Here is a 15,767-nt window from a genome sequence, read left to right on the forward strand (position 1 = left end):
AGGGTTTATAGGGTAGTAGTGCACTACTTTAGACAAGGGTCTACAGGGTAGTAGTGCACTACTTTAGACCAGGTCCTATAGGGTAGTAGTGCACTACTTTAGACCAGGGTTTATAGGGTAGTAGTGCACTACTTTAGACCAGGATCTATAGGGTAGTAGTGCACTACTTTAGACAAGGGTCTACAGGGTAGTAGTGCACTACTTTAGACCAGGTCCTATAGGGTAGTAGTGCACTACTTTAGACCAGGGTTTATAGGGTAGTAGGGCACTACTTTAGACCAGGATCTATAGGGTAGTAGTGCACTACTTTAGACCAGGATCTATAGGGTAGTAGTGGACTACTTTAGACCAGGGTCTATAGGGTAGTAGTGCACTACTTTAGACCAGGTCCTATAGGGTAGTAGTGCACTACTTTAGACCAGGGTCTATAGGGTAGTAGTGCACTACTTTAGACAAGGGTTTATAGGGTAGTAGTGCACTACTTTAGACAAGGGTCTACAGGGTAGTAGTGCACTACTTTAGACCAGGTCCTATAGGGTAGTAGTGCACTACTTTAGACCAGGGTTTATAGGGTAGTAGTGCACTACTTTAGACCAGGATCTATAGGGTAGTAGTGCACTACTTTAGACAAGGGTCTACAGGGTAGTAGTGCACTACTTTAGACCAGGTCCTATAGGGTAGTAGTGCACTACTTTAGACCAGGGTTTATAGGGTAGTAGGGCACTACTTTAGACCAGGATCTATAGGGTAGTAGTGCACTACTTTAGACCAGGATCTATAGGGTAGTAGTGCACTACTTTAGACCAGGGCCTATAGGGTAGTAGTGCACTACTTTAGACCAGGATCTATAGGGTAGTAGTGCACTACTTTAGACCAGGATCTATAGGGTAGTAGTGCACTACTTTAGACCAGGGTCTATAGGGTAGTAGTGCACTACTTTAGACCAGGATCTATAGGGTAGTAGTGCACTACTTTAGACCAGGGCCTATAGGGGAGTAGTGCACTACTTTAGACCAGGGTCTTTAGGGGAGTAGTGCACTACTTTAGACCAGGACCCACAGGACTCCAGACTCCTAGTTTGTGATCTAATAAACAGATGAATACAGCAGGTTTAGATGAAGTCATTTAAAATGTATTATCCCCTGGACAAGCTGAGCTCTGATATTAGCCTTGGGAGTTAGTGGCAGTTTGGACAGTGATGATGACAGGGGAAGAGAAGCTTAACTATGGTACTATGCACCACTAATCTCTCAGAGAGAGAGAGAGGGAGAGAATAGAGAGAGGAGAGTAAACAGAGAGATAAAGAGAGAGAGAGAGAGGGGTAGAGAGAGAGAAAGAGAGAGGAAGGGAGAGAGAGAGCGGGATTAAGAGAAGGAGAGAGATGTGGAGAGAGAGAAAGAGAGAGATCGCAAGAGAGAGAAAGAGAGAGAGAATAGAGAGAGAATAGAGAGAGAGAGAGGGAGCGTGAGGGAATAGAGATGGAGAGTCAACACAGAGAGAGAGAGACAGACAGACAGACAGACAGAGCGAGAGACAGAGAGATAGAGAGACAGAGACAGAGACAGAGAGAGAGAGAGAGAGAGAGACAGAGAGAGACAGAGACAGAGAGAGAGAGACAGACAGACAGACAGAGCGAGAGACAGAGAGAGAGACAGAGAGATAGAGAGACAGAGACAGAGAGATAGAGAGACAGAGACAGAGAGAGACAGAGACAGAGAGACAGAGAGAGAGAGAGAGAGAGAGTGACAGAGAGAGACAGAGAGAGACAGAGAGAGAGAGAGAGAGAGAGAGAGAGACATTAGGTCTGCTCAGCCCCTAACTCCCACTAATCCATCTACTATTAGAGCTCCATATTCAAATCAAGGACAACATTCAAACTGACCCATGAGTTACATAGGGGTCAATATACACCATTAAACCACAAGGACAACATTCAGACAGACCCATGAGTTACATAGGGGTCAATATAGACCATTAAACCACAAGGACAACATTCAAACAGACCCATGAGTTATATAGGGGTCAATATAGACCATTAAACCACAAGGACAACATTCAGACAGACCCATGAGTTATATAGGGGTCAATATAGACCATTAAACCACAAGGACAACATTCAGACAGAGCCATGAGTTATATAGGGGTCAATATAGACCATTAAACCACAAGGACAACATTCAGACAGACCTGTATTCTGTGTGACTAGTTCACCTTACCGCATCGCCACATTTACCAAAAGGTACATTTCAGCCACTATGGAAAAATAACTAAGTTCTTCAGTCAATAAATACTCAGGTTTAATTGAACACAGGGTTGGTGTTGGAATTGGACAGTGTATTCTGACATATCGGGGCTGTGTTTACACAGCTGAGTGAGGCTGGCTGGCTGGCAGGCTGTGTGTGTGTTTGTCTGTGTTTATGTGTGTGTCTGTCTGTCTGTCTGTCTGTGTGTGTGTGTCTGACTGTCTGTGTGTCTGTCTGACTGTGTGTCTTTCTGACTGTCTGTTTAACTGTCTGTGTGTGTGTGTCTGTCTGTATCTGTGTGTGTCTGTCTGACTGTGTGTCTGTGTGTCTGTGTGTGTGTGTCTAACTGTCTGTCTGTGTGTGTGTCTGCCTGACTGTGTGTCGGTCTGTCTGTCTGTGAGTGTCTGACTGTGTGTGTGTGTGTGTCTGTCTGTGTGTGTATCTGACTGTCTGTGTGTCTGTCTAACTGTCTGTCTGTGTGTGTGTGTGTGTCTGTCTGTGTGTGTGTGTGTGTGTCTGTCTAACTGCGTGTGTGTGTGTGTGTCTGTCTAACTGTGTATGTGTGTGTGTGTGTGTGTGTGTGTGTCTGTCTAACTGTGTATGTGTGTGTGTGTGTATGTGTGTGTGTGTGTGTCTGTCTAACTGTGTGTGTGAGTGTGTGTGTGTGTGTGTGTGTCTGACTGTGTGTCTGTGTGTCTGTGTGTGTGTGTGTGTGTGTGTGTGTGTGTGTGTGTCTGACTGTGTGTCTGTGTGTCTGTCTAACTGTGTGTGTGTGTGTGTGTGTGTGTGTCTGACTGTGTGTCTGTGTGTCTGTGTGTCTGTCTAACTGTGTGTGTGTGTGTGTGTGTGTGTGTCTGACTGTGTGTCTGTGTGTCTGTGTGTCTGTCTAACTGTGTGTGTGTGTGTGTGTGTGTGTGTCTGACTGTGTGTCTGTGTGTCTGTCTAACTGTGTGTGTGTGTGTGTGTGTGTGTGTGTGTGTCTGTGTGTGTGTGTGTCTGTGTGTGTGTGTGTGTGTGTGTGTGTGTGTGTGTGTGTCCAGCTGTAGCAGCTGTGATGAAGGGAGCTGGCAGAGTGAGTTAATAACAGAGGGAAACACATGAAGGTCAACCGCTGTTTGATCTACAAACACATTTACATTTAGATTTGTTCACCTTCCAGTCCCAGTGCTCAGTATTCTGGACCAGTGTCCTCTGGGTCTGTCCCAGTGCTCAGTGTTCTGTACCAGTGTCCTCTGGGTCTGTCCCAGTGCTCAGTATTCTGTCCCAGTGTCCTCTGGGTCTGTCCCAGTGCTCAGTATTCTGGACCAGTGTCCTCTGGGTCTGTCCCAGTGCTCAGTATTCTGTACCAGTGTCCTCTGGGTCTGTCCCAGTGCTCAGTATTCTGTACCAGTGTCCTCTGGGTCTGTCCCAGTGCTCAGTATTCTGTCCCAGTGTCCTCTGGGTCTGTCCCAGTGCTCAGTATTCTGTACCAGTGTCCTCTGGGTCTGTCCTACTGCTACAGTGTTCTGGACCAGTGTGATCTGGGTCTGTCCCAGTGCTCAGTATTCTGGACCAGTGTCCTCTGGGTCTGTCCCAGTGCTCAGTATTCTGGACCAGTGTCCTCTGGGTCTGTCCCAGTGCTCAGTATTCTGTACCAGTGTCCTCTGGGTCTGTCCCAGTGCTCAGTATTCTGTACCAGTGTCCTCTGGGTCTGTCCCAGTGCTCAGTATTCTGGACCAGTGTCCTCTGGGTCTGTCCCAGTGCTCAGTATTCTGTACCAGTGTCCTCTGGGTCTGTCCCAGTGCTCAGTATTCTGTACCAGTGTCCTCTGGGTCTGTCCCAGTGCTCAGTATTCTGTACCAGTGTGATCTGGGTCTGTCCCAGTGCTCAGTATTCTGTACCAGTGTCCTATGGGTCTGTCCCAGTGCTCAGTATTCTGGACCAGTGTGATCTGGGTCTGTCCCAGTGCTCAGTATTCTGTACCAGTGTCCTCTGGGTCTGTCCCAGTGCTCAGTATTCTGTACCAGTGTCCTCTGGGTCTGTCCCAGTGCTCAGTATTCTGTACCAGTGTCCTCTGGGTCTGTCCCAGTGCTCAGTATTCTGGACCAGTGTCCTCTGGGTCTGTCCCAGTGCTCAGTATTCTGGACCAGTGTCCTCTGGGTCTGTCCCAGTGCTCAGTATTCTGGACCAGTGTCCTCTGGGTCTGTCCCAGTGCTCAGTATTCTGGACCAGTGTCCTCTGGGTCTGTCCCAGTGCTCAGTATTCTGTACCAGTGTCCTATGGGTCTGTCCTACTGCTACAGTGTTCAGGACTAGTGTCCTCTGGGTCTGTCCCAGTGCTCAGTATTCTGTACCAGTGTCCTCTGGGTCTGTCCTACTGCTACAGTGTTCTGGACCAGTGTCCTCTGGGTCTGTCCCAGTGCTCAGTATTCTGGACCAGTGTCCTCTGGGTCTGTCCCAGTGCTCAGTATTCTGGACCAGTGTCCTCTGGGTCTGTCCCAGTGCTCAGTATTCTGTACCAGTGTCCTATGGGTCTGTCCTACTGCTACAGTGTTCTGGACCAGTGTCCTCTGGGTCTGTCCCAGTGCTCAGTATTCTGGACCAGTGTCCTCTGGGTCTGTCCCAGTGCTCAGTATTCTGGACCAGTGTCCTCTGGGTCTGTCCCAGTGCTCAGTATTCTGGACCAGTGTCCTCTGGGTCTGTCCCAGTGCTCAGTATTCTGGACCAGTGTCCTCTGGGTCTGTCCCAGTGCTCAGTATTCTGTACCAGTGTCCTATGGGTCTGTCCTACTGCTACAGTGTTCTGGACCAGTGTCCTCTGGGTCTGTCCCAGTGCTCAGTATTCTGTACCAGTGTCCTATGGGTCTGTCCCAGTGCTCAGTATTCTGGACCAGTGTCCTATGGGTCTGTCCTACTGCTACAGTGTTCTGGACCAGTGTGATCTGGGTCTGTCCCAGTGCTCAGTATTCTGTACCAGTGTCCTCTGGGTCTGTCCTACTGCTACAGTGTTCTGGACCAGTGTCCTCTGGGTCTGTCCCAGTGCTCAGTGTTCTGGACCAGTGTCCTCTGGGTCTGTCCCAGTGCTCAGTATTCTGGACCAGTGTCCTCTGGGTCTGTCCTACTGCTACAGTGTTCTGGACCAGTGTGATCTGGGTCTGTCCCAGTGCTCAGTGTTCTGGACCAGTGTCCTATGGGTCTGTCCTACTGCTACAGTGTTCTGGACCAGTGTGATCTGGGTCTGTCCCAGTGCTCAGTATTCTGTACCAGTGTCCTCTGGGTCTGTCCTACTGCTACAGTGTTCTGGACCAGTGTCCTCTGGGTCTGTCCCAGTGCTCAGTGTTCTGGACCAGTGTCCTCTGGGTCTGTCCCAGTGCTCAGTATTCTGGACCAGTGTCCTCTGGGTCTGTCCTACTGCTACAGTGTTCTGGACCAGTGTCCTCTGGGTCTGTCCCAGTGCTCAGTATTCTGGACCAGTGTCCTCTGGGTCTGTCCCAGTGCTCAGTGTTCTGGACCAGTGTCCTCTGGGTCTGTCCCAGTGCTCAGTGTTCTGTACCAGTGTGATCTGGGTCAGTCCCAGTGCTCAGTATTCTGGACCAGTGTCCTCTGGGTCTGTCCTACTGCTACAGTGTTCTGGACCAGTGTGATCTGGGTCTGTCCCAGTGCTCAGTATTCTGGACCAGTGTCCTCTGGGTCTGTCCCAGTGCTCAGTATTCTGTACTAGTGTCCTCTGGGTCTGTCCTACTGCTACAGTGTTCTGGACCAGTGTGATCTGGGTCTGTCCCAGTGCTCAGTATTCTGGACCAGTGTCCTCTGGGTCTGTCCTACTGCTACAGTGTTCTGGACCAGTGTGATCTGGGTCTGTCCCAGTGCTCAGTATTCTGGACCAGTGTCCTCTGGGTCTGTCCTACTGCTACAGTGTGATCTGGACCAGTGTCCTCTGGGTCTGTCCCAGTGCTCAGTGTTCTGGACCAGTGTGATCTGGGTCTGTCCCAGTGCTCAGTGTTCTGGACCAGTGTCCTCTGGGTCTGTCCCAGTGCTCAGTGTTCTGTACCAGTGTCCTCTGGGTCTGTCCCAGTGCTCAGTATTCTGGACCAGTGTCCTCTGGGTCTGTCCCAGTGCTCAGTATTCTGTACCAGTGTCCTCTGGGTCTGTCCCAGTGCTCAGTATTCTATACCAGTGTGATCTGGGTCTGTCCCAGTGCTCAGTATTCTGGACCAGTGTCCTCTGGGTCTGTCCCAGTGCTCAGTATTCTGTACCAGTGTCCTCTGGGTCTGTCCCAGTGCTCAGTATTCTGGACCAGTGTGATCTGGGTCTGTCCCAGTGCTCAGTATTCTGGACCAGTGTGATCTGGGTCTGTCCCAGTGCTCAGTATTCTATACCAGTGTGATCTGGGTCTGTCCCAGTGCTCAGTATTCTGTACCAGTGTGATCTGGGTCTGTCCCAGTGCTCAGTATTCTGTACCAGTGTGATCTGGGTCTGTCCCAGTGCTCAGTATTCTGGACCAGTGTCCTCTGGGTCTGTCCCAGTGCTCAGTATTCTGTACCAGTGTGATCTGGGTCTGTCCCAGTGCTCAGTATTCTGGACCAGTGTCCTCTGGGTCTGTCCCAGTGCTCAGTATTCTGTACTAGTGTCCTCTGGGTCAGTCCCAGTGCTCAGTATTCTGGACCAGTGTCCTCTGGGTCTGTCCCAGTGCTCAGTATTCTGTACTAGTGTCCTCTGGGTCAGTCCCAGTGCTCAGTATTCTGGACCAGTGTCCTCTGGGTCTGTCCCAGTGCTCAGTATTCTGGACCAGTGTCCTCTGGGTCTGTCCCAGTGCTCAGTGTTCTGGACCAGTGTCCTATGGGTCTGTCCTACTGCTACAGTGTTCTGGACCAGTGTGATCTGGGTCTGTCCCAGTGCTCAGTGTTCTGTACCAGTGTGATCTGGGTCTGTCCCAGTGCTCAGTATTCTGGACCAGTGTGATCTGGGTCAGTCCCAGTGCTCAGTGTTCTGGACCAGTGTCCTATGGGTCTGTCCTACTGCTACAGTGTTCTGGACCAGTGTGATCTGGGTCTGTCCCAGTGCTCAGTATTCTGTACCAGTGTGATCTGGGTCTGTCCCAGTGCTCAGTATTCTGGACCAGTGTGATCTGGGTCTGTCCCAGTGCTCAGTATTCTGGACCAGTGTGATCTGGGTCTGTCCCAGTGCTCAGTGTTCTGGACCAGTGTGATCTGGGTCTGTCCCAGTGCTCAGTATTCTATACCAGTGTGATCTGGGTCTGTCCCAGTGCTCAGTATTCTGGACCAGTGTGATCTGGGTCTGTCCCAGTGCTCAGTATTCTATACCAGTGTGATCTGGGTCTGTCCCAGTGCTCAGTATTCTGGACCAGTGTCCTCTGGGTCTGTCCCAGTGCTCAGTATTCTATACCAGTGTGATCTGGGTCTGTCCCAGTGCTCAGTATTCTATACCAGTGTGATCTGGGTCTGTCCCAGTGCTCAGTATTCTGGACCAGTGTCCTCTGGGTCTGTCCCAGTGCTCAGTATTCTGTACCAGTGTCCTATGGGTCTGTCCCAGTGCTCAGTATTCTATACCAGTGTGATCTGGGTCTGTCCCAGTGCTCAGTATTCTATACCAGTGTGATCTGGGTCTGTCCCAGTGCTCAGTATTCTGGACCAGTGTCCTCTGGGTCTGTCCCAGTGCTCAGTATTCTGGACCAGTGTCCTCTGGGTCTGTCCCAGTGCTCAGTATTCTATACCAGTGTGATCTGGGTCTGTCCCAGTGCTCAGTATTCTGGACCAGTGTCCTCTGGGTCTGTCCCAGTGCTCAGTGTTCTGTACCAGTGTCCTCTGGGTCTGTCCCAGTGCTCAGTGTTCTGTACCAGTGTCCTCTGGGTCTGTCCCAGTGCTCAGTATTCTGGACCAGTGTGATCTGGGTCTGTCCCAGTGCTCAGTATTCTGGACCAGTGTCCTCTGGGTCTGTCCCAGTGCTCAGTGTTCTGTACCAGTGTCCTCTGGGTCTGTCCCAGTGCTCAGTATTCTGGACCAGTGTGATCTGGGTCTGTCCCAGTGCTCAGTATTCTGGACCAGTGTCCTCTGGGTCTGTCCCAGTGCTCAGTGTTCTGTACCAGTGTCCTATGGGTCTGTCCCAGTGCTCAGTGTTCTGTACCAGTGTGATCTGGGTCTGTCCCAGTGCTCAGTATTCTGGACCAGTGTGATCTGGGTCTGTCCCAGTGCTCAGTATTCTGGACCAGTGTGATCTGGGTCTGTCCCAGTGCTCAGTATTCTGGACCAGTGTGATCTGGGTCTGTCCCAGTGCTCAGTGTTCTGGACCAGTGTCCTCTGGGTCTGTCCCAGTGCTACAGTGTTCTGGACCAGTGTCCTCTGGGTCTGTCCTACTGCTACAGTGTTCTGGACTAGTGTCCTCTGGGTCTGTCCTACTGCTACAGTGTTCTGGACCAGTGTCCTCTGGAGTCTGTCCTACTGCTACAATGTTCTGTACCAGTGTCCACCTCTATCCTACTGCTCTCAATGTTCTGTACCAGTGTCCTCCTCTATCCTACTGCCACAATGTTCTGTACCAGTGTCCTCCTCTATCCTACTGCTACAATGTTCTGTACCAGTGTCCACCTCTATCCTACTGCTCTCAATGTTCTGTACCAGTTTCCTCCTCTATCCTACTGCTACAATGTTCTGTACCAGTGTCCTCCTCTATCCTACTGCTAGAGTGTTTTCATTTAGTTCAGGACTAATATACCAGGAGATACAGTACCTGTCTCCATCTCATTTAGTTCAGGACTAATATAACAGGAGATACAGTACCTGTCTCCATCTCATTTAGTTCAGGACTAATATAACAGGAGATACAGTACCTGACTCCATCTCATTTAGTTCAGGACTAATATAACAGGAGATACAGTACCTGACTCCATCTCATTTAGTTCAGGACTAATGTAACAGGAGATACAGTACCTGACTCCATCTCATTTAGTTCAGGACTAATGTAACAGGAGATACAGTACATGACTCCATCTCATTTAGTTCAGGACTAATATAACAGGAGATAAAGTACCTGTCTCCATCTCATTTAGTTCAGGACTAATGTAACAGGAGATACAGTACCTGACTCCATCTCATTTAGTTCAGGACTAATATAACAGGAGATACAGTACCTGTCTCCATCTCATTTAGTTCAGGACTAATATAACAGGAGATACAGTACCTGACTCCATCTCATTTAGTTCAGGACTAATATAACAGGAGATACAGTACCTGACTCCATCTCATTTAGTTCAGGACTAATATAACAGGAGATACAGTACCTGACTCCATCTCATTTAGTTCAGGACTAATATAACAGGAGATACAGTACCTGACTCCATCTCATTTAGTTCAGGACTAATATAACAGGAGATACAGTACCTGACTCCATCTCATTTAGTTCAGGACTAATGTAACAGGAGATACAGTACCTGTCTCCATCTCATTTAGTTCAGGACTAATGTAACAGGAGATACAGTACCTGACTCCATCTCATTTAGTTCAGGACTAATATAACAGGAGATACAGTACCTGACTCCATCTCATTTAGTTCAGGACTAATATAACAGGAGATACAGTACCTGACTCCATCTCATTTAGTTCAGGACTAATATAACAGGAGATACAGTACCTGACTCCATCTCATTTAGTTCAGGACTAATATAACAGGAGATACAGTACCTGACTCCATCTCATTTAGTTCAGGACTAATGTAACAGGAGATACAGTACCTGACTCCATCTCATTTAGTTCAGGACTAATGTAACAGGAGATACAGTACCTGACTCCATCTCATTTAGTTCAGGACTAATATAACAGGAGATACAGTACCTGACTCCATCTCATTTAGTTCAGGACTAATATAACAGGAGATACAGTACCTGACTCCATCTCATTTAGTTCAGGACTAATGTAACAGGAGATACAGTACCTGACTCCATCTCATTTAGTTCAGGACTAATGTAACAGGAGATACAGTACCTGACTCCATCTCATTTAGTTCAGGACTAATATAACAGGAGATACAGTACTACTCAGAGAATGCAAAGGATGAAACGAAATAAGACATTTTCATCAAGTAGTAATATGCATTAATATGTCACTCAGATGGACTGTAGTCCGGACGTAACCCACCCATACATGATGTAAACACCTCCGTACAGACAGACAGACAGACAGACAGACAGACAGACAGACAGACAGACAGACAGACAGACAGACAGACAGACAGACAGACAGACAGACAGACAGACAGGCAGACAGGACAGATACATACCTGACGATCTGCTCAGAGACGGGTTTGTTCTGGAACTTTGAAGGGAGTTCTAGAACAGGCTTGACGGTGAAACACTGGATGCCTTCCATCCCAGTCGTTAAAGAGGAAATATGGAAGTGTTGAATATAAACAAACTGGTCACAATGAGGTCAACTACAACAGAACACTACTGTAAAGTAGGAGATGCTCTACCATACAAACTAAAGTCATGCTTAGACCCTCCCAGTCGTTAAAGAGGAAATATGGAAGTGTTGAATATAAACAAACTGGTCACAATGAGGTCAACTACAACAGAACACTACTGTAAAGTAGGAGATGCTCTACCATACAAACTAAAGTCATGCTTAGACCCTCCCGGTCTTCTGAATGTGTGTGGGGTTAACGTGTGTAGATGGTGGAGGTGAAGCACTTTGTGAAGACTGCTGATGTATGGGAAAAGGACTTTATAAATATAATTGATTGATTGATTGATTGACTGTAATCTCTGTGATAAGTATACACTGTCAGGGATAGTTCCTGATGTCTGTCTGTCACATTTTATTTTATCAAGCCCATTTTACATCAGCAGTGCTGTACAGAAACCCAGCCTAAAACCCCAGAGAGCAATGCAGAGGCAGAAGAACAGTGGCTAGGAAAAACTCCCTAGAAAGGCCGGAACTCTAGGAAGAAACCTAGAGAGGAACCAGGCTCCGATGGGTGGCCAGTCCTCTGCTGGCTGCCTTGACTGTTATCTCTGTGGTAAGGATACACTGTGAGGAAGAGGTCTTGATGTCCTCGCCGGGCGGCGTGGTCGTCTTCATCTTGTCCGCGTTGGGAAACTGGGTGAGCAGTCTGGCCTCAAAGTCCTCTCTCCTCTCGTACTCCTTCCCCCTATAGATGAACATCTTGTTCTGAGAGGGGAAAAACAGAGCGAACGTTGTGGGGGGGTTTACACCACTTCTGTTTGACCACCAGAACATGCTTTGTGGGCACAGTCGAAGCCACGCTGGGCTCCGGGGGGGTGAGGGTTCTCCACCGAGGCAACTCAATTTCACCCTGCCTTGCTTCACTACACTGGACTAGTGACGAACACAGATCACACACACACACACACACACACACTGAACTGGCCCAACAGGGCGGCATAACACTGCAGACACAGTGTGATATGGGGTTGAATGGGTGTTGGATCTTGTGTATTGTGTAAACCACATGACTTTACTGGGATGTAGTGAACGTATTGTCTGATACAAACGGCCAAGAACAGGGGTTAAGTCCTTGGTCTGATCAAAACTCATGTCTTCCTTCTGCTACGTCATATAAACAGTGTCTCTTCCTTCTGCTACGTCAGTAAACAGTGTCTCTTCCTTCTGCTACGTCAGTAAACAGTGTCTCTTCCTTCTGCTACGTCAGTGAACAGTGAGAGTTATTACCAGTGAACTGGTGTGAAAACAGAGAAACAATAGGCTCAACAGGCTTTGAACCCTGTTCTGTTCTCAACAGGCTTTGAACCCTGTTCTGTTCTCAACAGACTTTGAACCCTGTTCTGTTCTCAGCAGACTTTGAACCCTGTTCTGCTCTCAACAGGCTTTGAACCCCGTTCTGTTCTCAACAGGCTTTAAACCCTGTTCTGTTCTCAGACTTTGAACCCTGTTCTGCTCTCAACAGGCTTTGAACCCTGTTCTGCGCTCAACAGGCTTTGAACCCTGTTCTGCTCTCAACAGGCTTTGAACCCTGTTCTGCTCTCAACAGACTTTGAACCCTGTTCTGCTCTCAACAGGCTTTGAACCCTGTTCTGCTCTCAACAGGCTTTGAAACCTGTTCTGCGCTCAACAGGCTTTGAACCCTGTTCTGCGCTCAACAGGCTTTGAACCCTGTTCTGCGCTCAACAGGCTTTGAACTTTGTTTTTCTCCCTAATGTCACATACGCTGATGCTTTCTGCGCATGAATTGCCGCGCAGAAGAATTGCCATGGCGCAGAGAGACGAGAGATTGGACTTCGCTGAGTTCGCTCCATTAGTTTGCACTATATAGATCGATTAAACATTATATCAGTCCCTTTTCAATGCAACAAACCAAAACAAATCTAACTTTCCAAGATTGAGCCTGTGATTTAGTTGTGGGCAGAGCACAACAGAGTATAATTCTATTGGCTGGGGTATAGACTACTATAGACCTGCATTAAACATTATATATAGACTACTGTAGACTATAGCACTGAAATCAACAGCTATTTCCATGTGGAAATGTTATGGGATTGTCTACATTATGCTCCAATAGCCACAATAACCCATTGGCTATTGTCTAAAACTGTCAGGATGCAGCCTATTGGCTACTGTCTAAAACTGTAAGGACACAGCCTATTGGCTACTGTCTAAAACTGTAAGGACACAGCCTATTGGCTACTGTCTAAAACTGTACGGGTATACTATTGGCTACTATCTAAAACTGTAAGGATTCAGCCTATTGGCTACTGTCTAAAACTGTAAGAGTTCAGCCTATTGGCTACTGTCTAAAACTGTATGGATACAGCCTATTGGCTACTGTCTAAAACTGTAAGGGTTCAGCCTATTGGCTACTGTCTAAAACAGTAAGGATACAGCCTATTGGCTACTGTCTAAAACTGTCAGGGTTCAGCCTATTGGCTACTGTCTAAAACTGTATGGATACAGCCTATTGGCTACTGTCTAAAACAGTAAGGGTACAGCCTATTGGCTACTATCTAAAACTGTCAGGGTTCAGCCTATTGGATACTGTTTAAAACTGTAAGGGTATACTATTGGCTACTGTCTAAAACTGTAAGGGTATACTATTGGCTACTGTCTAAAACTGTAAGGGTTCAGCCTATTGGCTACTATCTAAAACTGTCAGGGTACAGCCTATTGGCTACTATTTAAAACTGTAAGGACACAGCCTATTGGCTACTGTCTAAAACTGTAAGGAGACAGCCTCCAGTTTCCGCTCATAAGACCAGAAATTAGCTCAGTGCCCCCATAATAAGAGGGAACATTGAAGACGGACAAACTACACTGAACTAAAAATATAAACCCAACATGTAAAGTGTTGGTCCTGTGTTTCATGAGCTGAAATAAAACATCCCAGAAATGTTCCATACGCACAAAAAGCTTATTTCTCTCAAATGTTGTGTACAATTTTGCTTACATTACTTTTAGTGAGATTTTCCTTTGCCAAGATAATCCATCCACCTGACAGGTGTGGCATATCAAGAAGTTGATTAAACAGCATGATCATTACACAGGTGCACCTTGTGCCGGGGACAATAAAAGCCCACTCTAAAATGTGCAGTCTTGTCACACAAACACAATGCCACAGATGTCTCATGTTTTGAGGGAGTGTGCGATTGGCATGCTGACTGCAGGAATGTCCACCAGAGCTGTTTCCAGAGAATGCAATGTTAATTTCTCTACCATAAGCCGCCTCCAATGTCGTTTTAGAGAATTAGTCAATAAGTCCAACTGGGTTTAGAACCACAGACCACGTGTATGGTGTCGTGTGGGCGAGCGGTTTGCTGATGTCAACGTTGTGAACAGAGTGGCGTTTGGGGTTATGGTATGGGGCAGGCACAAGCTACGGACAACGGACACAATTGCGTTGTCCGTAGATACCTTGACGAGATCCTGAGGCCCGTTGCGAGGCCCGTTTTGTTAACGGTATCTGTGACCAACAAAATACATATCTGTATTCCCAGTCATGTGAAATCCATAGATTAGGACCTAATGTGTATGTTACCATGCAGCAATTAAAAAAAAAAAAACTCTGTTTGGTGGAAACTCACTGCGGTTGGGAAAATTAGCATATTTTGTTTTTGAATATTCTATACTATAGAATCAGAAACACTGTGGTAAAACCAGGATATCGCTGGTCTATTACATGTGGGACCTCAGATAAAGCTTCTATCACACACACTACCGTTTAAACATTCATTATTTGACTAGGCGAGTCAGTTAAGAACAAATTCTTATTGACCATGACGGTCTACCTACAGGGTCAGCCCCTGGAGACAATTAGGGTTAAGTGCCTTGCTCAAAGGACACAGACAGGTTTTTCACCTTGGGTATTCGAACCAGCGACCTTTCGGTTACTGGCCCAACGCTCTAATCGCTAGGCTACCTGCCTCCCATTCTATCGCCGTGTGTGTGTGTGTTCCTCTCAATGTCATGGTGCTCATTACTCAGCTCCCAGAATGCACCATTCTGACAGAGAAAGGAAATCACAGTCTATCACAGAGGAGGCGAAAAGAAGCAACAACAGAAAACGGCGGTTCTCGTACTTCGGCTAGTCAATAATTCATTACTGTTTTTTGGTAAATGGAAAAACACAGTCGGCCAAGAAACTAGTGTCACGACGAAGTCAATAAGAAGAAGAATAGAAAATCAAACAGCATCGAGAATGAAATTCATAGATTATTTAAACATGCTGTCAGCAGAGGGGTTTATGGGGCCATAAATGGAATCCAAAATATCTCCAAATGCATGCTGGGAAAACGAATGCAAAGTCTGTTTGTTAGCGATGGAGACTTAGGTTCAACACGATAAAACATACAGGAGAAATATCAGTCAACCATTTCAATCAACCATATCAATCAACCATATCAGTCAACCATTTCAATCAACCATTTCATTCAACCATTTCAATCAACCATTTCAATCAACCATTTCAATCAACCATATCAATCAACCATATCAATCAACCATATCAATCAACCATTTCAATCAACCATTTCAATCAACCATATCAATCAACCATATCAATCAACCATATCAATCAACCATATCAATCAACCATATCAATCAACCATTTCAATCAACCATTTCAATCAACCATATCAATCAACCATATCAATCAACCATATCAATCAACCATTTCAATCAACCATTTCAATCAACCATTTCAATCAACCATTTCAATCAACCATATCAATCAACCATTTCAATCAACCATATCAGTCAACCATTTCAATCAACCATTTCAATCAACCATTTCAATCAACCATATCAATCAACCATTTCAATCAACCATATCAATCAACCATTTCAATCAACCATTTCAATCAACCATTTCAATCAACCATTTCAATCAACCATTTCAATCAACCATTTCAATCAACCATTTCAATCAACCATATCAATCAACCATATCAATCAACCATATCAATCAACCAACGATGATCTTAGCAATGAACCATGAAAGTCAATGAGCCAAGAACGTAAAGGACACGACAAGGCTAAATCGGTGCTTAAGATGTCAAGGCCGTC

At 46.7% G+C, this 15,767-nt stretch overlaps 1 protein-coding gene across 6 annotated transcripts in view; it reads right to left on the minus strand.

The window, feature by feature from the left end:
* The window catches only part of LOC110514830 (dedicator of cytokinesis protein 1), a 538,819-nt gene that overhangs the window by 72,665 nt on the left and 450,387 nt on the right, over window positions 1–15,767 (minus strand). For all 6 annotated transcript variants that reach the window (XM_036960808.1, XM_036960809.1, XM_036960806.1 and 3 more), the window contains 2 exons: window positions 11,261–11,402; window positions 10,513–10,594 (listed from right to left, as the gene is read on the minus strand). In XM_036960808.1, the coding sequence (XP_036816703.1) occupies window positions 10,513–10,594; window positions 11,261–11,402 (224 nt within the window). The remainder of the gene's footprint in view (window positions 1–10,512; window positions 10,595–11,260; window positions 11,403–15,767) is intronic.

The sequence above is a fragment of the Oncorhynchus mykiss genome, chromosome 23 (genome assembly GCF_013265735.2).
Source record: "Oncorhynchus mykiss isolate Arlee chromosome 23, USDA_OmykA_1.1, whole genome shotgun sequence".
Taxonomy (NCBI): Eukaryota; Metazoa; Chordata; class Actinopteri; order Salmoniformes; family Salmonidae; genus Oncorhynchus; species Oncorhynchus mykiss.